This window comes from Corvus hawaiiensis, chromosome 4 (genome assembly GCF_020740725.1).
Source record: "Corvus hawaiiensis isolate bCorHaw1 chromosome 4, bCorHaw1.pri.cur, whole genome shotgun sequence".
In the NCBI taxonomy this organism is placed as follows: Eukaryota; Metazoa; Chordata; class Aves; order Passeriformes; family Corvidae; genus Corvus; species Corvus hawaiiensis.
The window spans coordinates 18,626,471-18,653,420 of record NC_063216.1 but is presented as its reverse complement, the minus strand read 5'-3'; the positions used below and the strand labels follow the sequence as shown (position 1 = coordinate 18,653,420).

Below are 26,950 nucleotides of genomic sequence, written 5' to 3'. Positions count from 1 at the left end.
GATGAGTCAACAATTACACATGTTAAAGAGAGGGCAAAATCATGACTGCAATGTAGTTAGGCCTGGGTTCACTGCCCCTGCAGCAGATTAAACTGCTCCTGCCGTTCACTAGATCAGGACCTGCATTCTGTAGGGGGTCAGGAGGGTTGTCTCCCAAATTACCTGTCCTTGACACACAACTTTGAATTTAAAGTTCTTGTCCAGCTCAACAAGAGCAATGCACTCCACCTGAAACTCCCCGTGGCACAGACCCCTGTAAGCGCCTCCCAACTGGCCCAAGCACAGTGGCTCTGAACAGGCTCCTGAAGGTGACACAAGCAGGTGACAGCCCAAAGCTGGAGCAAATCTCTAGGGCCTGTTACTTACAGAAAAAAAAAATCTCCCCTTAAAAATAAGTCACGCTTTCCATATACCAAGTTCTCACAGGTTTTTGCACCAGCAACAAATACGCGTGATTGAAAATCCAGCAGAATATCTGGGGGCTGTCCTGCAGCATTGTCCTTCAGTCCAGAACAATGCACATCACAGGAGGGATAAGGGGTACCCCGAAGATGAGAGATGCTAATTCAGAATATTCTGGATCATGCTGCCTGTCACAGCCCCAGAAATGTGCAGCAGTGACAACACAACAGTGGCTGATGGCCCGAGGCTCTGAGCGCTGTGGCTGACAACACCTGGCTAGAACAAACACCACCATCACATGCCTCCTGGTATCCCTCTGCTTAATTATCTCAGCTTGAAGCCTAGAGGGGGGAAAGTGAAACTGTGCTCATTTGTTTTTCTGTAGGTTTTCTCTCTTTGTAAAATGTCAGTGCGTGGGTCTAATGAGAAATTACCACGCTTTAAGGTTCTGACCATATCCAGTGTTCAGTCTTGCACATCTGAAAGCTCTGGTGCTCCTGCCACTGCAATTACTGGCTCAGAGGATTCAGGGCAATAGCAAAGCTTCAATCCTCTGCTGCAATGAATTGTTGGAGGCTTCAGTTCTGCAGCTCATCACCACCTTCACACAAAGCATCTCCAAGACCGAGGGGTCTGTCCCACTTGTATTTGAGCTTTCACTCAGCATTTAACTCCCATTCCAAAGCCACAACAGCAGCTTTTTGACCATACCAGAAGTGCTGGTCACAACCAGGCTGGTACTGCTGGAGGTAACCAAACATTCTTCCTCCCTGCACCTCCAGTGAACTGGCTTCCTAAGGAGAGAGTTTTTAATGCAGGATCCTGCAAAAGCATCCTTTACCAGACAAAATATGTAAGTGTTCTTTTGAAAAATTCAGTATAAACAGCACTGAGTGTACATGTTCTCTATGGTGTTTCTGACCCCCTACCTACCTCATAGCCACACTGAGCTTAGTGAGGAAAATGGCCTATTGACAACAGGGAAAAACAGGCCAGCACACAGGTATTTTTATACATCAGCACAAATAAAACTGACAGCAGAAACAGGGTAAAATTAAATGCAATTCTTCAAAATGCCTGCAGTGCCACTAACCCAAAATGCAAGTAAATAAAGGAATTTGGATCCCACTCTCCCATTTAAAATATGCATTCTTTTGAGGTATGATACATTCAGCAAACAACACGTTTGCAGAATTATTCTCTTTTTCTTCCTCTTTTTTTTTTTAACCTACAAATGCAATTTATCTGAATGCTGCCTAATTTGCACATGCAAATAAGTCAAATCATCTTGAAAAGATGAGGCTATAGAATAGAATGCAGCTTAAGTTGAGAATGTCTGTGATTCAACGAGCTGCAATGCTGGGACACTGTAGTGGCTCCCAACAAAATCTCCTGGCTTCTAAAACCCATTGAGGCCATTTACCTCAGCAGAAAAAGACTTGCAGCTCCCACTGGCTTCAGCTTGACTGGTAGATAAATACAGTAATAAACTGGCACTATTGCTTGTGACAAACTCACTGGACTCCACATGAAAAGATTCAGTTCTTCTGGCACAAAATGACCAACAGCCAGCAGTGGCCATATCTGGGACCACACCTTACAGGAATAAAATACATTTGTATTTCCACCAAAGCTGTACTGGTTTTTTCACATGTATATTTGGTGGTGTTGCTACAGACAGAGGGGAGAGGACAGCTTACATTTCATATCTAAAGTGGAATGCAGAAACATTAACCCTGCAAAACAAAAGGCCACAAAGCTACTTCTATGATTTTAAATCATGCACTAGTGCAAATGTCTGAGAGAAAACGAACATTTTTCATGAGTTTTTCCAAAAAAGGCAAAAAGTGCAGCTACTTATTTCTGACAATTAAGCAGCTTACAGAGTCTTTGTTCTACTGACGCTTAAAAATGCAGTTTTCAATTATTTATACTGTAGTTCAACACCTAAAACAGTGAGAAAAAAAAATAAAGTGTGTGTTCTGCAGCACAGGCACCCCTTCCTGAAGGGCTCCATTCATTTACAGTAGTGTTTCTTGAAGGAGCTGCCATAGGGAGGGGCACACAGGTCTGGATTCTGCCACATTCTGTAATGCCCTATCATCCATTAGCACATCTCATCAGATGTAATATATACATGATATCAGAGAGCATATTTTTCCTCCAGAGGTGCTGACCTGATTTGTGTACAGTTGGGAAATCAGAAGGTTGTCCATACCTAAGGCATTGCCATGCCAGCAGCTGCAGCGAGGCAAGAAGTCGGCACATGAGCACAATTAGGTCAAGAGTTCAACAACTTCATCCAATTCACTGAGAAGGCTTTAATTTAAGCTTCTGAACCCTCTTTGAAGCTGCTGGATCACTGTTCCTGGCCCACCAGCTCTGTTGTATGGACAGACACTTTAAGCAGGGCAGCAAGGCAATGCTAAGATTTTAAACTGCTCCAATCATTTGCAAAGTGAGCACACATCAGACTACATGTCTCAGGTGCTTTTGGAAATGTTACTCAGATACAAACTGAGGTGTGTAAATAGGTCTAGAGGCAACATTCACACAGAAATTAAACTGATATCAAGCACTATGGTGAAACATAAAAAGATATGCCTAAAAAATTTCAAAAATCCCAGGCCAAGATCCTTCTGGTTTTGTAAAATGGGTATGAAAATGGCCGGCGATTATAAACCCAAATAACGATGGGGCAGATCTAGTCCAAGCACAGTCCTTTCTGTCCCTCCTGCTTTTCTTCCCAAATAGCCAGTCTGAAGCAGGCTTTTAGATAAATACACTTAGATACTACAGTAGCTATCTGAACAGAGGCAATGTGAGCGCCCTCCACACACTGCTTCCCCCAAGTGTTTTAACGTTGTTCTGGAAGAGAGGGGCTGTAGATCAGGTTACACTCCAGTTAGTGACCTAATCAATACAAACAGGGCTAGGACTTAATGCAGAACTCCCAGGAGATTGCAATAATCAGCCACAATTACTTATGAAAGCCAATCAATGGCCAGGAGGTTTTATGTGTCGTTTATATACCTTAAATCAAACTTCTGAAAATCAACTTTGATTCCCAGCATGATTAGATGCTGTGGTGCTAAGCAAGACAAAGCACAAGCAAGTGCTGCCTCAGAGGCTGACTGCAAGGAAATCCAAGGATGGAGTCAGGAGAGCACCAGAGACCAGAAACTCACCACCAAGGGGAGGTGCAACAATAGAGTTGACATAGTAGATGCAGAAATAGGAATAAAATCTGTGAAATAAGCCCCTACAACTATTTTGCTTCCTGTTCCTTCAGCAAATGACACAGGCTACCTTCCAGTGGTCACATGAAAGACAAAGACAGTAGAAGGTGCTCACTGGTGGGAATTAAAGCAAAGAGAGAGGAGGAAATTTTATTTCATTATTTCATCCTTCTTTCTCACTGTGGAAAAGTCTGCAGAAACTGGAGGTTTACCATTTCTGTCAGGTTTATCAGAGAAAATACATTGTGATGGGCGATTAGCAAACTCAGGCTTCCTGTCAAAATGTCCCACATCCCTCTGTAGCTTTGTTCTGGTTATGACCATTATGTATTTACTACTATTTTTTTTTTTTTAGCATCTGCATACCATAGTTGAATAACTTTGCAGGCAGTGAGATCACAGCTCAAAAAAAGATGGGAAACACGCACATGAGGCTGCTCATTGTGCTATTTTTACTGTTCTGAAGTCCATGGCATTGAACAGTGACTCATAAGAATAGCAAGCCAGAGAAGCACTTGCAAAGCATATCCAAGCTTGTTTATTCACGTATTTGTTTGCACTGATTCATCACATTCCTCAGTGTAAAACCATTGGGACTCCAGAGGAAGCACGGGGGAGAAATTCTGTTTATAAAGTGCTTCTCCACCCACCATGCACCCCCAAGGTGGTGGAGGTCACATGAGGGATTTGGAAATACACCTCCTTTACCCACTCCTGGAAAGCAGAGCCCCTACACACTGATGGAACACATTCCCTGTGACGCCAACTCCTTCCCTTAACTCTATCTCCCTTTATCAGCATCTACAACAGGGTACAAGGAGCAACTAAAACAAGCAAATCTTCTTGCTTGTTTCAAGTCCTACTTTAAAAGTGTTGCCTTTTTTCCTCCGCTGTAGTCCTGACATGAGGTTAACTTATGGTGGGTCATGTAATTCTCTTGGAGAGGTTTGGCAAAGGTCAGTTATAAAAGCAAATTATTTTTTCCATGTGATGCAGTGGTGTTATGCACCCAGAATGCTATTAGAATAAGTATGAATAATAATAAAGAATAGTAATATCTGCTTCCCCTGTGAAATTCTTTTTATGACATTAAAAAAGAATTTGTCTGCCCAGGCCTAACCACAGTTTTCTTCAAGCAGGAGGTAAAGATGGGTTTGGTTTTCTCTGCTTACACTGGTTATTTTTGCACAGGGCAGGGCTGATGTCAGTACTGAGAGATTAGATGATAGCTCTGTGATTCATATTTAAGGGTGAATAATGCTGAAAGGATTTGGGGAATACCCAGAAATACGGATAAGAGGAAATTACACAAAAGGCACTGAGATCAGGCTCAGAAAGAACAGGGACAGCTGACATCTAAATCTGAATCTGCCTACTGATAGCCAAAGGAGCAGGCAAAATGAAAGAGGCATTTGAGAGACTTAGTTTTGCAAGAGAAAAGTGGGCAATGAGGGGAGAGAAGAATGCAAGAAATAATTAGACACTTACAGAGTACAGACTATGTCACTTCTTCCCAAAACTGGCAGCTCTGCTTAAACATTGCAGATTTCCTTTCACACATTTGGGAGCATTAAAAAGCGCGTGGAGTACAAAAGTCTGGCACCACAGGCAGCATGGAAAAACTGTACAATTGCAATTAAAAATCCCTATATTTCCATTGATTTTATGGTAAAGTTGGCTGTGACAAATGAAGACTAATCTCCAGAAATAGAGAATATCCAATATATGATAACTATACATAGTAATACTTGCTACTTCAAGTTCATTTCATCTCGCTTGCCTTGGCTCTTATCAAATCCCTCACACAAAACTATGTAAGGCAGAGAGTTTGTTTTGTTCCAAACTGACTTCCTACCTTACCACACTGTTCCTAAGACACCAAGTTATCTCTAAAACATGCACAAAACTGAAACCATGTCAGATTCTGTTACTGTCCCACAGCCAACATTTTAATACCGTGCTGTTGGTTCTATATTTAATATTAAAGTGGTAGCAGCAGTACCTCTTCTGCAAAGTTGGTCTTCTTGTCAAGCATTTCTCGTAACGTCTGAAGTATTTTAATGCAGAGCTTTTCTTCTTTCTCCATTAGCTTCTTTGTGTGATTAATCAACCTGAGAGTAAAATATTAAAACTTCAAGAGCATTGCACATTCTTGCTAAGCCATACTACAGTTTCTTTATGTGAAAATTGGCCATCGCTATATTTTTCCTCAAGGAAAGGAAATAAAAGTGGTCAAGAGAAATCACAATTAAAAAGGAAATGGGATTTTCAAGGTGTTGGGAGATTTTTGTGTCAATTTGCATATCTTACTGCCCATACAGAAGGCAGAATTCTACATCTACTTTTTATAAGGGCTTCCAGATTAAGATTCAGGCTTGCTATTTCATCATTTCTTTATTTAAAGGTAACTTATTTGAACCATTATTTAAAGGTAACCAGTGTTCACCATGCATCTTGCAAACTTTAAAAGCTACAACCTTTACACCTTCCAACTTCTATGATGGTTATAGTATATTTATGATATGATTAGCAAATGGTATTCAGCCGAAAGGATTTCCAAAAAACCTTACATGGAAGCATTCAGAAATACGGACATTTGGATGAAACATAATCGTTGTTTATTCACACAACCACTTGACAAGCCAGAAAACAAGGTACATTTCTGTCTCCAGCTATGACTGTGACAGCAGTTTGGATTTCAGTCAGCTGAAGCTGATACCAGAAGCAGCCTTTCTGTCTTTGTGCAGAACAGATCTGTGCACAGGTCCTTGCACCGGTTCACACATTGCTGTAGAAATGTTTGTGAAAAGAGGAAAAGAGGAAATCTGAAGCCCTTGGACACGTTTGGTTTTTTTGCATTTTGATGCTGGCTTCGAACAAGAGTTTGGACAGCGGACATGGAGTGGGACAACCTCAAAATTTAATTTTTCTTTTTAATTTTTCCAAGCATATAAAGTATATTGTTATATTGCTACCTCTGCAGAATATGCAAATAGCCAAGGAATCAGGAGAGCTGCCAAATGCATTCATTTCCCCCAAGTTATCTCTGTTTAAATTATAGTTTCTCAAGGGCAGGGAGGGCATCTCACTTGAGGACTAATAAAAAATTTGCAAGACTCTATTCCAATGCACAGACTGCAAATAAAACAACTAATAATTCAAGATCAGATAGGGGTCCTGGTAAAATGTATTTTCAAAGAGCTGTTGGCAGTTTAAAATAAAAATATGTATTTGCTGTACCAAAAAAATCCAACAAAAAACCTACAAGCCTTGAGCAGCCCGCTGCTTCATTATGAATTCTTGAAAATTCTAAAATGGAAAATCTAGGTTTCTGCTGTAGATTTGGAGAAATGTAATAGCAAAAGTAGCCCATTAAGAAAACAGAAGTAGGTTGAGCCTACCACAATTTTAACAAACCACTAACATCCCATTTCTAGCAGGTAAGGCAAGCAATCTCTCTCTCTGTGCTCTCCAGACAACAAAACTGCTGAGAAATATAAAATATGGAGCAAAAGACCTCGCTTTAAGCTTTCAACAGTGAACTTGGACACCTGCATTCTTAAGTCTCTGCTGAAAGCCAGAAGTGCTGTTGAAAATGTTAAAACCTTCTTTCCCAAAGAAGCAAATAGGCCCCTCTGCACTTACTTGGACATGAAAGCACCACATCTTATTCTGGCATCGCTGCCCTCAGGAAACAGGAGCTCTGGGCTGTGCAGCACATCAACCAGCACCGAGAATTCAGCTTGCATCATGGGGGTGAACTGCTGCTCCAAGGAGGACACCACGTCCTGGGGAAGACAGGAGAACATCCATAAATGCAAAGGAACTACAACAACATCGCTGTGGAGTCGCACAGTTCGGTGTGATGCACTGCTTAACCCAGTGTGATGCCCAGCTGGAAGAGCCCTGGGCAACCCAGGTGCTTGTAAAGCCACCTCAAGCCTTTCTTCACGCCACTCCTCCTGCAGGGCAAGGGGGAGAAGGTGCCCATTGTTACTCTCTTTCAGATTTCTCCTCTGCAGTACTGCTCACAAAACCTGCAGCAACAGTCAGGGTGATATGGTGTGCTGCAAAAACAATGCTCATCACACACAGTTAATGTGTCGCCTCAGGTGGTGTGTCCTTAGTGTTTAGGGCCCCTCTGTTTGTCTGGGTCCTGCTGTTTTCTCGGGTCCCTGATCCTGTTTAGGCTCTTCATGCACAAGGTAATCTCCATCTCATGGCAATCTCCAGTGACACAAGCATGACACAGCGGCTCCTAAAACCTCCAGTGTCTCCTCTGCAGCCAAAACAGGACATGTGGGCATAAAAAGGCAGAAAGGAGATGGTGCTGTGTGGAGCACTTTGAGGACAACACAACTTGAGTATTGTGTGCAGTTTTGGGCACCACAATGTTAAGTGTCCAAAGAAAGGATATGAAGATGGTGAAGGGCCTGGAGGTGAAGCCATACGAGGAGCAGCTGAGGGCACTGGGTCTGTTCAGCTGGAGAGGAGGAGACTGAGATCAGAGCTCACAGCAGTTCTGCAGCTTCCTCACCTGGGGAAGAGGAGGGGCAGGCACTGATCAGATCTGCTCTGTGTGACCAGGGACAGGACCTGAGGGAACGGCTGGAGCTGTGTCAGGGGAAGGGTAGGGTGGATATCAGGAAAAGGTCCTTCCCCCAGAGGGTGGTGGGGCATTGAACAGGCTCCCCAGGGAATGGTCACAGCCCCAAGGCTGCCAGAGCTCCAGGAGTGTTTGGACAGTGCTCTTGGGGATTCACAGGGTGGGATTGTTGGGTGTCCTGAGCAGGGCCAGGAGCTGGACTCGATGATCCTCATGGGACCCTCCCAGCTCAGCTCATTCTGTGATACCTCCTACTCCTCTAGGAGCCAAATGCCGATCCTGGATCAAAAGGCCCTGCTTCGGCCAGACACCAGAGAAGAGCTGAGCCTTCGGCCTCCCCCACGCAGAAGTGCAGTGGCCCCTCTAATCCAGCACAAAAATGCACTGGGCCTGTCTCTGGGGTTTTCCACATCTGGCACATGTGAGATAACTGCACTCCCACTGCTGCCCAAGCCATTTGCTATTTCTGTACCTGTAGTTTCTCTATGATATTCCTGTAATCCCAGGCAGGCCCGCCAAGAGCTTCTTTGAAGCGAGGTCCGCTGCGGGCTGACATCCTCCACCCCATGGCTGCCCTCTGCACCATGTTGGAGTGACTCTTCATGAACAAGGTGTTCACCTGGCTGTCCAAATCCACTGGAATCGCAATCCCACGGTTCTTTGCTTTAATAGGAGGAAAAAACCCAAGACATTTACAGTGGCAAAAATTTGAAAATCTTACAGAGATCATGGCATGCAAAAGCCTGATCCTGTTGAAGTTAAGGGGCAGGGTGATAGCACTTCAACAAGTTTTAAAAATAAGGATCCTAAGAATAAGAACACTTAAAAATAAGGATATTTAAGTGATAGAAATCAGCCTAATCTAGTTAAAGAAAGCAAGCTGTACTACTTTAAATGAGATGAAGATCATTTCCAGTATATATTTTCATAGACAAATTTATTTTTTAAAACAACAATTTTTCTACTAACATGAAGAAAAATCCAGAGATGTTAAGAAGAGTAACAAAAGGAGTATGTGTTATTATTTCAACAGTTAGTTTTACTCTATTCAGAAGCAAATTCTGAAAGTTTTCTTTCTAGTAGATATGTGCACATTTATCCAATTTATCCCAAGTACTCTCTGTTGCTTTACTGTGTATTTCTCTTGAGAAGACCTTGAGCAACCAAGTGCATACAAATTAAATTTGAAAAAGACTGTCTCCTCTTCTCTCTGGGTTTCCTATACTGCTAGGGTTGCTAAACCCTGGATTCCTGGATGGTTCCTGGATGCCACTGCAATATATCCAGTAGTTAATAAACATCTGATAGTCTAACAGATAGTTAAAAAAATTTAACCAATAGCTAAAAATGCTTTTTTTTTTTTCTTTTTTACACTTAAGAGGCAGGAAATCACAATAGAGAGTATCAGAATAAAAAAAATTAGGAGACACTTGCAGGAATTTTTACAGGGCATCCACTATTAAACTACTATTGCATCCTGAACTATTGTTTGAAAGGGAAGTTTGAAAGGCAATGTTAGAAGGTATCTGCCCTGTCCCCCAGTAAAATCTCTGTGTTAGCTGACCCTCTCCATTCCACTGGAGATCAGAGTGGCATTGTTCTCTGGCTCAGCATGAGTAGTCTGAAATTCAACCAGTAAACAAGAGTTTGCCCCATCCCTGGAAGTGCTCCAGGGCAGGCTGGATGGGGCTTGGAGCAACCTGGGATAGTGGAAGGTGTCCCTGCCCCTGGCAGGGAGTGGAACTGGATGGTCTTTAAAGTCCTTTTCAATCCAAACCATTCTGTGATTCTATCATCAATACATCAGTATCTCTGAAAGATCAGGTCATGTTCCAGTGATTAGGCTCTGTATTCCATGACATTTCACTTAATTTCTGTGACACAGCTTATGTTTAATAAAAACTTAGAAACAAAATAGAGCAGTTCTAATCCATTTGTAATAATGACCAATAATAAGTAATTCTTCGGTTTTCCTTATTGAAATGAGTTTTAAAAAACCATTAGCCCAAATTGCAGTTCTGCACAACGTTTCTCTGAGGCATTTCCCCACCTTTCCACACTAACACACTTTCCACAGTGGAGGAAGGCATCAAAAGTATTGCATCTCTCCCTCCCAGCTCTGAAGCATATACAGCTTTAGGTCCTGAACCTGTGAAGTCAGCAGATGCCCTTCTGCCCCAAAGAGCCCATGCCTCCAGCCCCACGGGAGGACGTGCAGACAGAGGTACCACACAGCTCTGATGAATGAAGGCTGCAGTGCTGCCAAGCACAGTGAGTCACAGATCCCAGGCACGAACTTTCTCTTCCCCTCAGGACTAGATTTAAATGACAGCTTTTATTACAAACCTAAATCTGGCTGTGACACCTCGACCCCCAACCTCAGAGACTGTGGCAAGGGCGCTCTGTCAGGGGGACTCTCTTCCCTTTAATGGATCCTGCAGGTTCAGGGCACCCTCCTCTCTTCCCACTGCAAGGTTGGATCCTGCTGCACAACTGGGGCTTCCCCCCGTGGATCAGGCTGTTCCATTGGGATGGAAGAGAGTTCTCTAATTCCATTTCTGGTAGGCACTTTCTTTTAAATTGTTGGCCACAGGGAATTGGAAAAAAAAAATTTAGGTTAAGCTGGGAAGACACAAATCGACTTTTCCTTTCCACTCTCCATTTGTTTTGAAGGCAGATTCCTGATTAACATGTGGAAAATGTCACGTATGGCTGGCCATTATTCCTAATGATTGTTTTTCCATATAATTCGACTGGGATGTTTTTAAAAACACATTTGCCCTGTTGCTGCCTACTTTACTAGAGAAGTCCATTAAAGTTCTGCCAGTGTGGGTAGGGTGCTGCAGCCTATTAATCCAATTTATTGTGTCCTAATGTCAATCACTGGAATGCTACTGGACAATGCTCACTTCTCAACTAAGTGGAATGTATGCAGAATCCTGATATATTGAAGAATAAATTTAGCAATGGGGAGCACACTGTTCAGAGGAAAATCCAGACTTCTGCAGTCCTGTAGATGCCAGTTGAAGTTAACAGCTTCCATCAGTGTCTGAGGAGCAGTCAAGGACTATGATTGTTCAAAGAGTTGCAGCTAATTAAAACTATCACAAAGAAAACCAGAGAGAGGAAAAAAAAATACTCCTTTGTTTTGAGCAGTTCTTACATGTATAATTCCATTTGTAATTAAGATTTGTATTGGTTGTCAAAGGGCACTGTTGAAGTCTAAGCTATAAACAAAGCCTTTGTCTTCTTATTTCTTTTCAGCTTGTAGAAAGTTTATCTTTCATTTGTTTCACATTTCATTATTTAAAACAACATGAAACATATTTTTACATTTTGGAAAGCTGATGAACAAATGCGAACATAAATATTTATTTTTAATTTAGGTGTTGTAGGCTGCTTTCCTCTTCAAAATGTGTCAATCTCCCTTAAAGTATCAACATCAAATATTTAAAAGCATGTTTATTTTTGTTCCACTTAGAAATACTTTTGGACAGCACTCAAACTTGCAAAGTACGGTTAGAGCTGGTAGACAAAGGAGCCAAGAGGGGGTAAAATTCTGTCTTTCATCTGACTAGTGAACTTGGGGAAAAGCTATGTGGCTGGCTGTACATAAGTATCCAGCAGGATACTTACCAGGATGGACTCAGTGATCCTTGTGGGTCCCTTCCAGCTCAAAATATTGTGTGATTCTGTGATATCTTCAGCACAGGTAAATTCTGCCCTGCAGTGGAGGGCACGTCCCAGGCTTATCCAGTGCCCAGTTCCCACCTAGGCCACTGTGCATGGGGCTAATTACACCTTGAATACACAACACCATTTTGCCAGTGTCAGAGGAGATGGAATCTCTGGAAAATCCTTTAAATTAATCCTTCAATCCACTGCTCCCAGATATCTCTCAGCAAGAGAGTCAAGAGGAGCCAAGCAAACGCGACCCGTGGCAGTGGTAAGAAACACGGTGCCACAAATTCAGCCAGGTCACAGCAAAATGCCCTGCCCTGTGCTGGATGGTTCTGTGGGCATCCAGTGATCAGCAGCTTTCCTCCCCCTTACTGCTTAAACAATGAGAAAGTACTCAAAGACTCAAAAGAAAAGGGCACTATCAATGTCAGAAACCAAGCAGGTAAAAATCAAGCCGCTCTTGACGAACGAGTGAGGCTCCAGTGGAGTCCCAGGAGCACAGTCCAGGTGTTCCCAGAGAGGCTGAAATGGGCACAGGTGTTATTTTGTTAAATTACCTGCATGTATATCTCTTCACAGAAGCACAGCAATTGGACCTATTTCAGGAATGCCTCCTGAAGCACCATCCTTTCACTGTGCTGCTGCCTGAGTCTGAGGACCAATTTAGTCCTAAGGATTTCCAGGAAGTGGCCCTTGCCTGTAATTTTCCTTGGAAGCCTATTCTTCAGAATAATCTATCTTGCCATAAGGAACCTCGCTGCTCCCGCTATTTCCACCTACTGCTCCCTCATTTTAAATTTCATTCCATTAGCTTTTGCAGTATGTACAGAATACACCAGTGTGTGGTGGCTTCACAGCTAATTAACCCTGAAGCATCCCTGGTGTGGGTTTTCAGGGGGACACGCAGGCATTTCATCCCTAAGAGCCCCTCGAGGAGGAGTGTGATGGGCAGTCTGGGTCAGGGAAAAGCCCCAGCTGCACCTGGCTGTGAATCCTTTGCTCTGCTCACAGTTTACACCCCCTGGTAGTCACAGACAGCTCATTCATGTTCTCCCACACTTCCCAGTTGTCACGTAACGGAGCGATGCATATTTAGTTCAATTAATTTCGTTCCATAAATCAGTCCCTCCAGCTCCTTAATCATTTACTGACTGCTTAACAAATGCATTTGGATGGAGAGACACTAATGCTAGCAACAGCAAGACTTTTTAAGGGAAATAAAAGCTTTGTGTAGACAAGACACAAACCTGCCAGTCTTGTACCCTTCACTTGGATTTTTTTTTCCAACAGAAAATCTACTCTAAAATATTTATCAGCCTGTAAAAAGATCATCATTGAATTTTTCTTGCAATTAGGGAAACACAAACAGTTAAAATAGAATAAAATATGTGCTTCATCTGAAATGTATTCTTCTTGCTGTCAAAAAAGTAACAACAGGATAATTATTTTATTTGAACTAAAAATTGAAAATGAAGGTCTAGCTTTTTATAAAATGGAAAAAAGATTTTAAAATTCAAGTGGGAAGTGAAATAAACGTATTTTCAGGACTGAAAAAAAATGTTATCTGAAAATTCATCTATATGGACATTAAAATAACACATAATAATTCCAAAGAAGCAATAAAATGTGACCTAGATTTTATGTTTAATGCTTCCTATTTGTAGTTTGTCAGGGAAAAGTAAAGGGCTTTAGAGGGCATAAAAGCATGGTCAAGAAGAACCAGAGGACAGGTTTTTTTGGATTCTGTATAAGGAGGTATTGGTGACTTTAAATTAGGGAATAAATACTCAACTAGAAAGGACTTCACTACACCTTCAGACCATCTGCTCTCTGTTACAGACAACCCATGCTCTTTAATATCTTTCAAAAAATTTATTGAGCCCCATTTAAAATGAAGGCAGCTTATCTGCCATCCCTCCTCCCTCCACTTTCTCTCAGCCCACTGACCAAGGACATCCTTCCAAAGTTGGTTCCAATCCTCTGATTTACAATCTAAATTTATTTAGGTTATTTACAACCTAGTGTAATTTATGTCCAGTTGGTTTTGGGTCAGCACTGTCCTTCAGCTTAACCGTCTCTGTGACTATTTATCTTCTTAAGTACTTTTAAAGAGCAACAACACAGGTCTGTGTTTTGCTAGGCAAAACATGTGGGGATTCTGAATTCCCTTCCTGTAACACAGTTCTCCTTTCCCCTGACCATCACAGCAGTGCTTCCTCTGTACCTGTTCCAGCCTTCAACTTAGGAAATAGCAATCTTACAGGGCTCACCTCAGCTTCTGTAGGATGGAAACAAGAATTCTCCTTTTGCTTCTCCTGCACAACATCTAGAACATAATCTGATAGTGACTAATGCAATTTGGCTTGCTAACAGATTTTTTTTTTTTTAAGGGTCTGCCAAGAGACATAGTGTAACAAAATGCAGGTTTCTATCTGGCACTCTTTACTCATCTGGGAAATTCCAATTATTTCATTATTGGTGGTCACAGCACAGGCACAGACAGACCACATCCTTGGGATAGACACAGTACCAGAGGAAAGATTCAATTTTTAAAACCATGAGGGAGAAAACTAATGGATACTACAGAGACAAGAGTGTAAGACAACTGCATTTGCCCTTGTAACAGAAAAGAAAACTGATGCTCAGAGGTGAAGATACAAGAATCTCTGCTTAATTAAGAAGCAAAGACAATACTTCGCATGGGTCCTGAGGATTGGTCAGAAAAGACCCTGCTTCAATACCATTTAGGATATGCAATTCAAGATGTACAATCTTTGGTTGTGAGGACAGGTGATATTCCCCAATCTTTACAGAAAGACAGTAGCTGGTTTAAAATGCAGACTTTGAGACTGGCCTCCACTCTTCTCAACCTTGCAAAAATCATAAAATGCATGAACTGAAAGTCCTTTGATAATGAATTAATTTGAAATAAATTACATGGTTAGATGCCTTATTTCCTCTGTTTTCATAAAGGTCTGGGGACCTTTTAAGCATTTTTCATTTGTTGCTGTTTTACCAGGGAGATGGGAGCTGTTTTGGTCATTCATTTTTTGGCCTGTATTTTCAAGCAAAAGCTCAGTCCTGTGTGATAAAAGAGAAAAGGCAAAAGCGATTCATGTTTGTGTTCATTCTCACCAGTGTGATAACCTGCTTCAGAAATCCATGTGAACAAGCCACATTTATATATATATACATATATATATAGTTTCACAAGTGTTTCTATTCATGCCAAGCAGCCAAATGTTTCCTGGGCAATAAAAACCTGGTGCACACTGGTATCTGTGTTCCAAACCTCCTAGAGTCACAGAAGAGTCTGCTGAAGAAGAGGAGCAAGCCTCTATGTTTCCTGCTGAACTGGAGGCAGGAAACTACCAGGAGACAAAGCATCAAGTGAGGCTTGAAAAGCTTATGCATTTTTTCCCTGGTGGTGAAGTGGAGCTGAAATACCAGGGTTATAAGAAATAAGCTTCTGCAACATATCCTTTTGTTGACCTGGAAGGTAATGCACATTCTTATGGTGCTCATCAGAAAGCAAATGTAATGATCTTAAGCTCTTGAGGCAGTGCTTGCATCCACCTGCCAGCAGCAAACCAGGAAGCGCTGAGCAGTGTGTATGTTGCTTAAACTTGCTCTGAAGCGGGTCTTTTAAAAGTGTATCATTATATGGATCTTTGATATCTTGGGAAATCTGTGTATGATCTTTCTTCCCCCTGAGATTCATCTGTAAGTCCAGGGCAATGACACAACAACAAAAAAAAAAATCATATTTGTTCTTTCAGCTTTATACTACACTTATTTTCCATCAGAAGTCTTTGGTCCCTGCTGTAAATCTGTCCAATGCTCCATCTCTCTGATAAAGGCAGCATCTTTTTAGAGGTTTTTTAAAGCCCTGCTGTGAAACACGAAGGCCCTAACATTAAAGCTGTCAGACTCTCAAGTCAGAAGAGCGAAAAAAGGGTCCACATATGCAGCCAGCAAAAGAGGCACAAGAAGGCTGCTATGTTTGCATTATGGAATATGCCTCTGGCTTCTCAAAGTGAAGCATCATTTTGGGAAGAGGAACACCTGACAGAGAAAGGCACCAGGCACCCACTGCAATCACAGAAGGGCCTTGGCTGTAAAAACCTCTGGTATCCCCAGCTGGGGCAGTTTTTCCAAATATTCCACAGAGAAGAGCAGGCCTACTCCATTAATCCAGGCAAGACACGTTTGCCACCGTCCCTAAAAACACCGAGTATCACCCATGGTTAAAACCTCCGCTGGCAAATTTTGCACAGGGATGTCTGTCAAAAACTCCACTTCTTCTCCAGCCAGCTTGCTCTTTGAGGAAATCCCCCTCACCTCTTCCCTTACTCTCCCTTTCTGCACTGTCAGAATAAAACACTCAATAAAGACGTGTGGCAATTGTCTAACACGACACAATTTGACCATGCTGGATGTTGCTATTAGTGATGAATCCCCAAACAGTTGTTATGATATGGGCAAGGAAATCAGCAACGGGGATGCTGTGTGCTTTCAGGGAGCTGCTCTCAGGCTGCCAGCCCACGGCACCCCAGGGGTTCCCAGCCTGGCTGTTCCTGCTGCTGCTGCAGGGAAGTCCCAGAGGAGGACACAGAGTGATGTCCTTCACCAGCAGCTCAGCTCAGCTCTGCTCTGCTACACCTAAGACTGCCCAAGGCATGGCTGGGGGCCCATGGGTGGGAAGCCAGAGAAGCAAGGAGGTTGGACCCATAGGACAGCCCAAGAGCTTACTTTAAAAAAAAAAACAACTGTAAACCATCTCCAGAAAAAAAGAAAAAAGAATGAAAGAAAGGACTGTAGTGGAGGCAGGAATTAAATTCCACAAACAGGGAACAAAGTCACATATCTGAAGCAAACTCCAGACATCAGCCACTCCTGGAGCCCCCAGAAACAAGAGGCACACAGAAAACTGCCCAACAAAGCCCACCTGCCCTTTCACATGCCGGCATACCTGGCATGAAGCTGGATCTGGCATCCCCTCAGAGTGACCCATGGTTTCCCTGTCAAGCTGCTGTGGGGACAAGTTCAGCTTGGCTGTCTCAACAGGGCAGAATCATAGAATAATTTAGGTTGGAAAAGACCTTTAAGATAGAGTCCAAGCAGTAACCTGACAGTGCCACGTCCACTGCTACACCAAGTCTCTAAGTGCCACATCAACACGTCTTCTAAATACCTCCAGGGATGATGACTCAACCACTTTCCAGGGCCGCCTGTTCCAGAGCTTGACAACCCTTTCCATGAAGAAATTTTTCCTAACACCTCACCTAAACCTCCCCTGGTGCAGCTTGAGGCCATTTCTTCTTGTCCTAGCACATGCTCCTTGGGAGAAGAGAAAGCCCAGCGAGAGCCTGGCCTGACTCATCCGGCAATCAGCAGAGCTGTGGATTGCTGAAATTTGCTGGGAATTTTTCATGCTAGAATCAGCTGTGTGCTGTGGGCACGTAGCCAAATGGAAAATAAACCCACGCTCAGATGTCTCCACGCAGTCTCATCTTGAGGTAACACAACAACCTCTCTGAGCTAGAATTTGATTTTAGATGCAGCTCTACAGAAATGAAGACATTGAGCTGTCTACAAGCACACAGAGGGCATGGTTGGTCTCCAACATACTCTCACCTGCCCTACTTCTCCCCCTTTCCCCAGACTCCCAAAGGAAGTAATTTATTGATGACTGTTTCCAGAAATGCCAGAGAAGAGCAAGGACATAAATGTTAAACACACAAACAAGGATTTGTAGAGATGGAGCTTTATGTAAGACTGTAGTAGCTGTAGCATAAAGGAAGTAAAATGTCTTCAACTTCCAAAGTTCTCTTGCCAGATGGATCCATAATTAAATCATTTGCACAACAAATAAAACAGTTGAAGGCTGCTAAATTTTTAGGTAACTGCTTATTCACATTCACACAGAAAGTTAATGAGATGTTTTGGCTAAAATGTTAAATGATACTTCCGTAAAACTATTCCAAAAATCTAAATTTAGAGATGATTGTTACTGTGCTGCAGATGGTTCTGGGACCCTCTCATACTGTTTTATCATTATTTATTAATACTTTTTAATAAATGTATCAACAATAGAATTTAGCCAGTTTCTGTGTATCTCTGCCTCTATTCAGCTCTCATTCACACTGAGCAGAATCTTATTCTACAAGCAATCAGTATCACTGACTTTTGGAAAGTATATTGAATAATCCTTTATTCTGTCATGGCAGAAGACCTTAAAATCATATTTACAGAAATTTAACTTAATGAACTTCTCTCAGTCTATGTTCTGGTGAAGAATATTTTTTTAAGGTAGGATAAGAAGTTTTAAAAAAAATTATTTGAACAGGGACACCTTTGCTTATGTTGTGATTTAATATCATAACTTTCTTGATATTAAAAAGTTAAAATCATCAAGAATTTCAACCATCAAATGAAAATTGAGGGCTGAAAGCTCAACCATCACTCACTTAGCAAGCTCATCCCTCTGCCCTACCAGTTTCACCCTAACAACCCTATTTGATGGGGCAGATTTGAATGGGTTATAAAAGAAGGAAGAATTGAGCCTCAGAAAGTGGGACTTCTGAAATCAGCACTGTCACAATTTCAGGATGGTAGAGTCAAATTAAAAACTGTTAAACCTCAAGTCTGATCTTTAAACAGGAAGAGCAATAATCAAAGTAAAACCTGGTACCTACCCACTTCAGCCAAAGTCTTGATACAGGACTCCACTGAGGCTTTCTGCGTTGGGTTTGGCCAGGTACAGTTGTAAATTCTAAAAGCAGACTGCAGCAGCTGAATAAAAACAGGCTGGTGTGTCTGAAAACAAAAACAAACATGGAATTTTACCTTTAAAGATCTCCTCACAGCTGCCCTAGGGTTTGACACAACATAAAATAAGGGGGTTTTAGCTTGTAGACTCAAGTTATAGCTCCATTAAATTCTCTTTGATCTTTAGGTCTGGCAGGAGCAGAAATCAATGCTGCACCTCTAAAAAGGCCAAATCATGCAATTTTTTCCTCAGATTGCCACTGATATCAAGCAAGCACAGTACAGACCAGAAGGACAGAGGAGTCTTTCCCGTTCTCAGGCATGTGTCCCTTCTGTCATAGGACACAGCATTTTCCCTCACACACAGATTTTTCTGCCAGGATACCCCCTCCAATGAATTCACAAGAGCCAGAAGTAACTCTGACCACATTGAGCTGTCTACTGGTCCAGAGACATAAGTGATTAAAATGAAGAATAAGTGTTTTAAAGAGGGATTAAGCTGGTAGTCAGTGGCGTGAGAGGGGACAGAGAAATTAAAGGAGGATGAAAAGAGACAGCATTCCTATGCAGGTAGCAGGAGGCATCTCATTAAAGGCCTGAAAAACTTATTTGTCTGTGTCTCTTCTCCTTACCTGGAGGCTGGTGCTGTTGTCTGAAAATGGTGAGTTGAAGAAGCCACTCACAATGTTCATGACAGGCTCAGTGACATATTTCTCCAGAGATGTGTCTGCGTGTTTACGATCCGTGGTTGTGTTACAAACCTGCAGGGAAGGAGGAGGAAACAATGAGATTTAATTCTCCCCAATAAGCAAGCTTCATTATTTTGTACTTAGTACAACACACCTGATATTTCTTCTTAGTGTAAAAACAAAAGATTTTTATATAGTATCTATCAGAGATAACTATGTTAGAGTTCAAGCTGGATTTGTTATAGCTTATCTTTCTTCTTGGAGGTCCACATTGTTTTTTCCATACCCTTCTCTTCTGAACTAGTTCTTTCTGGCTGCCTGCCTATTCTTTCCCACACCATGAAGAAAAGATCCCCCTAAATCAGCGTACTGCATGCCACTTACACATTTAGACAGATTCAAGAAGAAAATGGACCTTTCCTCCCATTGCAGGGCTGGTTGGAAGATGCTTCAGAGACAGATGAGACATAAACAACTGAGGTTAGAAAGATTTCATAGAACATTTAGCTTCTCTTAACAATTAATCACCACAACTGGGTGGCAAAGGTGAAGCTCATTTGCAGGAAAAATGTTTAAAAGGAGGGAAAGAAGGGAAACAGCACACTCAATACCAACAGGCTTTAGGATGGTACTGGAAGAGAGGCAGCATTTCTTTGGGAAACCACATGGGGAAACTACAGAAGCCAAGCTAAAACAATGAAAGAAGGGAATGGATGGTACCAGGACATCTCTGGAGCACAGAAGCATGATTAAATGGTGGGAGGAAGTGGGAAGATTTGTACAAAAGGTTCCTGAAGACTCCCTTTGGTACGACACTTAAAGTTTGTTGCTGCGTAAAGATGTCACACTTAGGGAAAAAATACTGGGGTGGATTATGTCCTTCAGTATTTCCTTTATTTCTCTTCAACACTTGTGAACATCTATACAGAGTCATGTTGACTTTGCATGTGTCAGTGTACACAGTACTGAAAGGAGTCTACAGAGAGCCAAAAACAGTGAGAAAGGCAAGACTGGACAAATAAGTAATACAGACTGTAGTCATACTACCTCTTCAACAGCCTTTAAATAAGCAGTTGTAGTCATGTTTAACAAGAAATGAAGGCACAGTTGTTTTCTCTTTCACCTACACAAGCCAGAGACGACTGCAATGTTCTAGGGAATCTATGCAAAAGCAAAATTTGGTTTGTATACAGACTCCAGGCATAGCCTTTTCATTGCCATCTGTGCATTTAACACATAATCCCAAACCTGAGTGGTACACACTTACCATTACCTGTCTTCAGGGATAGGGAGTCCAGAGAAGCTGAGTGAATTGCTTAAGGTCACAGGGAAAAGTTGGTGACAGAAGCAGAGAAATAATCCACAGCATCTGAATCTCACACAGGGCAAAGATTCTCCCTAATTACACACTGCCACTGTCACCACATGACAGCAGTGTCCCCAGGAATGTTTTAAGGAAGTTTACTGACACAACATCCAAAAGCATCTGTGTTCAGGGTGTGATTGAGCTCAGGCAAACACAGAAGCACCTTGGGTCTAGCACACAAGTATTGTCCTCTAGTAGGCAGAGGAATAACCAAAGATAACTTGAGACCAAGACAAATGAGGCATCTTGAGGAGTTTGCTTGTCTGCTTATCTAAGATGTGTCAGATAAACCAGTCATGCTTCCACAGAGTGCATTTTTTAATCAGCCCAGGAAAGATTTTGGTCAGAGAAGCAACAGTGGCTAAAATGAAATGGCAAACTCATCAGCCCTTCAGTTTTGGGAAAAGTGTGACACCACCACCACCACCCCCAGTCCTCATGAAGGCAAATGATTCCATTAATAATCAAAACTTGTTTAAATTTTTTTTTTTTTTAAGAGTTTATAGAACTAAAAGCCTCTGGAAGTTCTTTTGCTTTTAATTAATCTGCATGCCAATTTTGGCTGGAACCAGTAGCTCTGAGCTCAGCACTTGCAATCCCAATAGGAAGACAGGGAGCTGTGCAGTGCAAGCACAGTGAATGCAGAAATCACCAAAACTCAATTCCAAAACACTTTTAAGCTTTCCCCTTCAGCTGCCTGAAAAGCAGAGACATATGTGGGAATGCTACGCTGCTCCAATACCAGTCTGAAAAATTCCCAGCACAGAAGGAATTTGGAAATCCTCTCATTTGTTCTTATCCCTCTGCCCTTTGGGGACTGAAAGATCTTCCTCCATGCAAAAAAAAACCTGAAATGCATGAAATGGAGATGAGGATTGAGAAAGCAGTTTTTAAAAACCCCTTAAGAGGCTTTGGGACCAAAACTCACATGAATAATACTTCAAAAATTCTGCAGAGAAAGCCAGGATGACTTTACAGCTGTCAGATCCCAGCTCTTTTCTTTAATCCTGCTCAGACTAGAGCTGCTGACTTACACAGGCTGGGCCACACGCAGGAAAGGGAAGCCTTTCCTTCAGCAGCACCCACTCTGCTCAGCACAAGGCTGTAAGTCACACCCAGCAGAAAGTAGGTTGGCAGAAGCTGTAGAAACAGGGTGTCTTTGAAAGCACAACGGCTTTTGGCAAACCCGGTTTATACACAGATCCGCCTCATGCCTGCTTTGCAATGTATCACGTTGTTGAAAGGAAAGTGACAGCTGGGGACTAAATATTTCCTTCCTCAATCCAGAAACAGATAATAAAAAAAAAAAATCAGTTACTTTTTTTTTTTTTAATATATATCTAAAACAGAAAGAATCCAACCTGAGGATAACACTTGCCGTCTTTCACCTTGGTGCTCTCCAATAACAGACTCAAAGCTCACAAACTCACCCACTGACAGGCATTTGTAGCAGCTAAAAGAAAAGCATTTCCCCTTCCCCCATGCAAAAGCATCCTTTTTAGCTCACTGGAACACAGAGGATCAAAGAGCTCTTTTTCTAAATGCTTTGAAAGCTATTGTAACATCTTTCATGAGGCTGACAGCATTCTAACTGTCCTGATAGCTACAGAACGCTGATGCATTTATAACACATGGGCTCTGTTGGGGCCCCAGAGCACCAAATCTGAACAAATACACTCCATAACCTGGAAAATATGGCTATCCACGGCTGGAGAGCAGGACAGGCCAGAGCACTTCTGATGTGCCTGCAGGAGAGCAGACTAAAACTGTATTTTGCCATTCGGTGCCAACAGCACCCGCACACAAAATGCAGCATTAATCATTCCCTCTTCACCTCTGATGACCTGGGGTCTAATGTCTCTTAGGACAGGGGTATGTGAAAACAAGTTCAGAGGTCACCAGCATCAGGACAAGCCTCCAGCACAATGCAGTTTGTCTCCAGGCTCATGAGAGGAAACCTGGACAGAGCCCTCTTTCTACTTGTCTGCTTCTAGTCCAGGGGCACAGAAAATTGGCCACATTCAAGGGCTAGGGAGGAGGGATCGTCTGTTTGGAAAGTCAGGGTCAGGACGCGTCAGGAAAGGGCAACCCAGAAAGGGAATTAAATAGAAGAAAACACTTCTTGAGGTAAAACCAGTAAGGTTAAAAGTCAGAAGACTCCTCCAAGGATGTTTGTCATTTTAATTTTCAACCCAGGTTGTTTTGTCCAGAAGGGCTTTCACTGTGTAACACAACCACAGAGACAAAATAGCAAGAATGCAGGATTTGTAGAGAACTAATTACTGCTGAAAATGGCTAGCACCAAAAAAAGAGAACGCAAACATCCCTGCCTTAACCTGCTCCCAGGGAAAAAAAAAGAAAAAAAAGAAAAAAAAAAAAACACAAAAAAAACCCACAAAAGAAAATAAACCTGACCATTTATAAGGTTTCTGTTTCACAGAGAAATTAACAGGTCCCAGTGCCTATTGTACAATACAAGTCTTTGCATTCCTTCTTCTTTTAGCCAGAATTCATGATATTTTCTCCCAATAGGTCTCACAGGAATTATTTTGTGGCCCACTGTTACTTTGGGGTCAATGTCTGCTGCAGGACCAAACTGAGATTCTTTACCTTTTTTCAACAAAATGAAGAATGCAAGGAGTGAGAACTTAAGTATTGTAAAATGTAATGGACCATGGAAAAACCCAAAAACTCGTGGTTCTACCTCTTGAGCAGGAAGAGCAACACCATTTCTTGTCATTAATATTGTAATTATTTATAATTACAGGAAGCATTAACCTCCTAGAAAAGGATATGTAGTGCAGGCTATAATCATTACATCACACTAGCTTCCCCTCATGGCTCTACTATTGTATATAATCCCTGTGGAAGTCATAAGATTTCTCTTGTTTTCTGCCTTCAAAATCCCTGGGAAAGGAAGTTTAATTCAACCTGTAACTTAAAATTTAATTCAACAACTACTGACACTGTGAGGCTCGCTGAGGACCACAGGAATGGCAAGCTTGTGGTACTGACTGCACCCTGTCACCTCGCAGCTGTAATTTATATCTGAATCAGTATTCTGAGGGACCACAGCTCTACACCTGCCTTTCACATCAGCAATGAGCACGCAGTGACAGGAGAATAAAACACAAAAGCAGAGACTAAAGAAGGAACATGAGCCAAAGAAGATCTTGATCCCTGATCCTCACTGTAACAACAGAATAAAGGAAGAGATTACAGATGTGGGGGTTTTTTAGTCACCACCATAATGACATGTAACACACGTTCCCAAAAGATTCACACAGGCTCTCAACCATGTACACACACCTAATTAATTTCTCTGGAAGAAAAGAGAAAGGCACATGGGTTCCAAGATGCCCTTTTAGAAAGGGAAGGCTGCTAGTAATTAGCAGGTTAAATGATGATAAAGAACATAGGAATGACTGTTTGTTAAACAAACAAACCAACCAACCACACTTATCCTATTGTCAGTTTTGAATAAAAATAGTTAACAAAATAAAAGAAGTGCACAAAAAAAAAGTTACTGCTAGTTCAGTTGTCACCCTGACTATTCTGTAATATTTAACACCTGGTGAAGCTTACCCTTGCCATATCAACAAGGAAGTTCTCAAACAGCTTCCAGATATGGTTACTGGCATAGATTTCTTTCATTTCCACTTCAGTATCCACATAACAGTGGTTAACAAAATTAACATAGGCAATTTTCACCTGCAGGAACAGTGAAAACACAATCACTATGAAATGCAACAATAAAAACAATTAACATAATGTTTTCTACCTGCAAAAATACTGAACAATAAAGATGAACCTTCCAGTACTAACAAACATTCATAACCATAATAATGCATATGTTTGGTTCTGAAGATTTAGGGAGAAGCAGGGCAACACATGCCTGAAAGACCACAGGAGGAAAAATGAAAAGGTTTTGCAAACATCCTTACTCTAATGACAAAACCCCCACAAAACAAACCAATAATGATTCTGGTATTTAACTGATATCAGGACCAGCAAGGCCTGGCTCCAAAGCCAGGGGCTGTCAAAATGCAGGACACCCCTGCACTTGCCAGTTGACTGCAGTGGGTTGAAGCCTTGTGACAGGCTTGCCAAATATAAAATAAAAAGTCTTTTGCAGAGCTGGGACTGCAGTCCCTATATTTCCACAATCCTAATGCAGCACTTGCATTTGGGATCCAAATGGCAGAGAAAGGTTGTGGAGCACTGGGACTGCAGCAATGACAGCACAAGGCTTAGGAGGAGGACTGCAGTTGCACTCCTCTCTGGCATGACAAGTCTGCATGTGCACAGCATAAAAATGGATATCCAGTGCCCAAAATGTATAGATTAAATATAAACATATGTAAATGCACTGAAAATTTTTTGTCACGGTCAAAGGAGATGAGGTAGTTCCATATGTTTAATGCAGTGAAGAGAAAACTCAGATCAGACCTTTAGGTTTCATTTGTTTGGGCTTTTTTTTTCTAATTACCATCTGTTGAAATTAATGTTAAGGGGAACTTTTGGGCAAAGCAAATATATTCTTTTTAGTAATAGGATCATTTGATCACAAGGGCAATTTTCATGGCACAGAGGGAGTTTTAACTCCTGCAGGCCCCAGTTCTGTTGTTTTGAGCCCCATTTTTGCACCAGGTAATATCACAGTCCTACTTTAGCATGACACATGCAGAATTGTGCCCTCATATGCAGTGAATAAAAACATTTGCAGGACTGCAATTGAGTTTAATGAGACTTCACCCAAATTCCCACTGACTTCAGCATGGACAGAATTTTACCCATCATTTCCGAGAAATTCAGGCAGTGGCAAAACACTGGCTTGACCTAACACTCAGCTGGGTTTTCACAACTTCAGCCAGAAGTTAGGAGAGCATGAAACTCTGACAATGGCTGGACAAACCCAAAACAAAAAAAGGTGTCTGAAAAACTGATAAACAAAGCATTAAGGACAAGGAATTTTCTGTGGAATAAATACTGTCTATCCTTTCTCACTTATTCCCATTAAGAAGCACTGCCCATTTCCAGCCCGTTTCCTGTGCAAATATTCAACTTGTCAGTACATTATAAACAACAAAAACAAAGCATTGTCTGGGTTTCTAAAACCGCCTGCTTCCTCCTGCCGTGAATCGTACCTCAGGAATGCAGTCATCATGGGTCACTACCCTCACTATATCATCCAAGGGCAGCAGTGAATTGCACTTGATCTCTGTGTACACATTCTTCCCCTCCGTGCAGGCGGCCAGCAGCTCCACCAGAGTGACGTGATACGCTAAGGGCCCGCTCTCGTCGGCTCGGTCTCGCTCCGAACACATCATCTGCAGCAGGACTGGGAAGGATGCTCTGTCGTTGTAGAATATCAACACATCTTCACCGCCGTTTATCAGCTGAGAAACAGATCACAAGGCTTTGAGCACCCTGCGCTGCAATCGTTTTGGATGATTTTAAAGGTCTTTTCGAACCTAAATGATTCTATGATTTTCTTAATTTCTTAATTTAAGTATGCAAAGACTCTCCAGCTAAAACCCAAACAACGAAACAAAATTTGCTCTGATGTGGTTGGCCAAATGAACATGTCAAAACAATATCCAAGGCATTCTGCTCTTGTCAACATAAGTGCAAATCTGGAATAACTCACCAAGGAATGCACTAATGCAAGGAGAATTTGAAGTTTAATTCCTTTGTAGCTCTGTCTTTACCTAAGACAGCATACCATCCTTATTATTCCTACCATCTCAATGTTTGTGTAAAGTTAATTAATTATCCTCACCTCCTACTGGGAGGCCAGGATGCATTATTATCCCTGTTTCCTAGATAGGCACTTGAGGTGCAGTGAGATTAAATCTTCCACGCTGCCTCACACAGAAAACTTGTGCCTCACCCAGAATTGAACCCAGCTTTTCCCCGCCCTTGCTCAGCATTGGAAACAAAGAGGGATTCTTCCCACCCTGTGCAAATTTGGCAGGTGGGTCATGACTTTGTCAGTGTCATGCCAGCACTTTCATTTAACAGAAAACTGATGTATGTGATAAATATTTGACTCTTCTACAAGTGCTCTGCTCATCTCAAGAGGATCCAGAGTGGCACTGGATGCTGGCAATCCCATCTCAGCACATCTCACTGAAGAGTTGTGCTCTAACCCTGTTTGGAATCCTCTCTCCATCCCTGTCCTGTGAAGCACAAT

At 42.0% G+C, this 26,950-nt stretch overlaps 1 protein-coding gene across 5 annotated transcripts in view; it reads right to left on the bottom strand.

Moving 5' to 3' along the window:
• ITPR2 (inositol 1,4,5-trisphosphate receptor type 2) overlaps nt 1-26,950 on the bottom strand; it is a 247,831-nt gene that overhangs the window by 108,416 nt on the left and 112,465 nt on the right. For all 5 annotated transcript variants that reach the window (XM_048300591.1, XM_048300592.1, XM_048300593.1 and 2 more), the window contains 7 exons: nt 25,902-26,153; nt 24,340-24,465; nt 19,332-19,460; nt 18,627-18,747; nt 8,720-8,910; nt 7,287-7,429; nt 5,644-5,752 (listed from right to left, as the gene is read on the bottom strand). In XM_048300591.1, the coding sequence (XP_048156548.1) occupies nt 5,644-5,752; nt 7,287-7,429; nt 8,720-8,910; nt 18,627-18,747; nt 19,332-19,460; nt 24,340-24,465; nt 25,902-26,153 (1,071 nt within the window). The remainder of the gene's footprint in view (nt 1-5,643; nt 5,753-7,286; nt 7,430-8,719; nt 8,911-18,626; nt 18,748-19,331; nt 19,461-24,339; nt 24,466-25,901; nt 26,154-26,950) is intronic.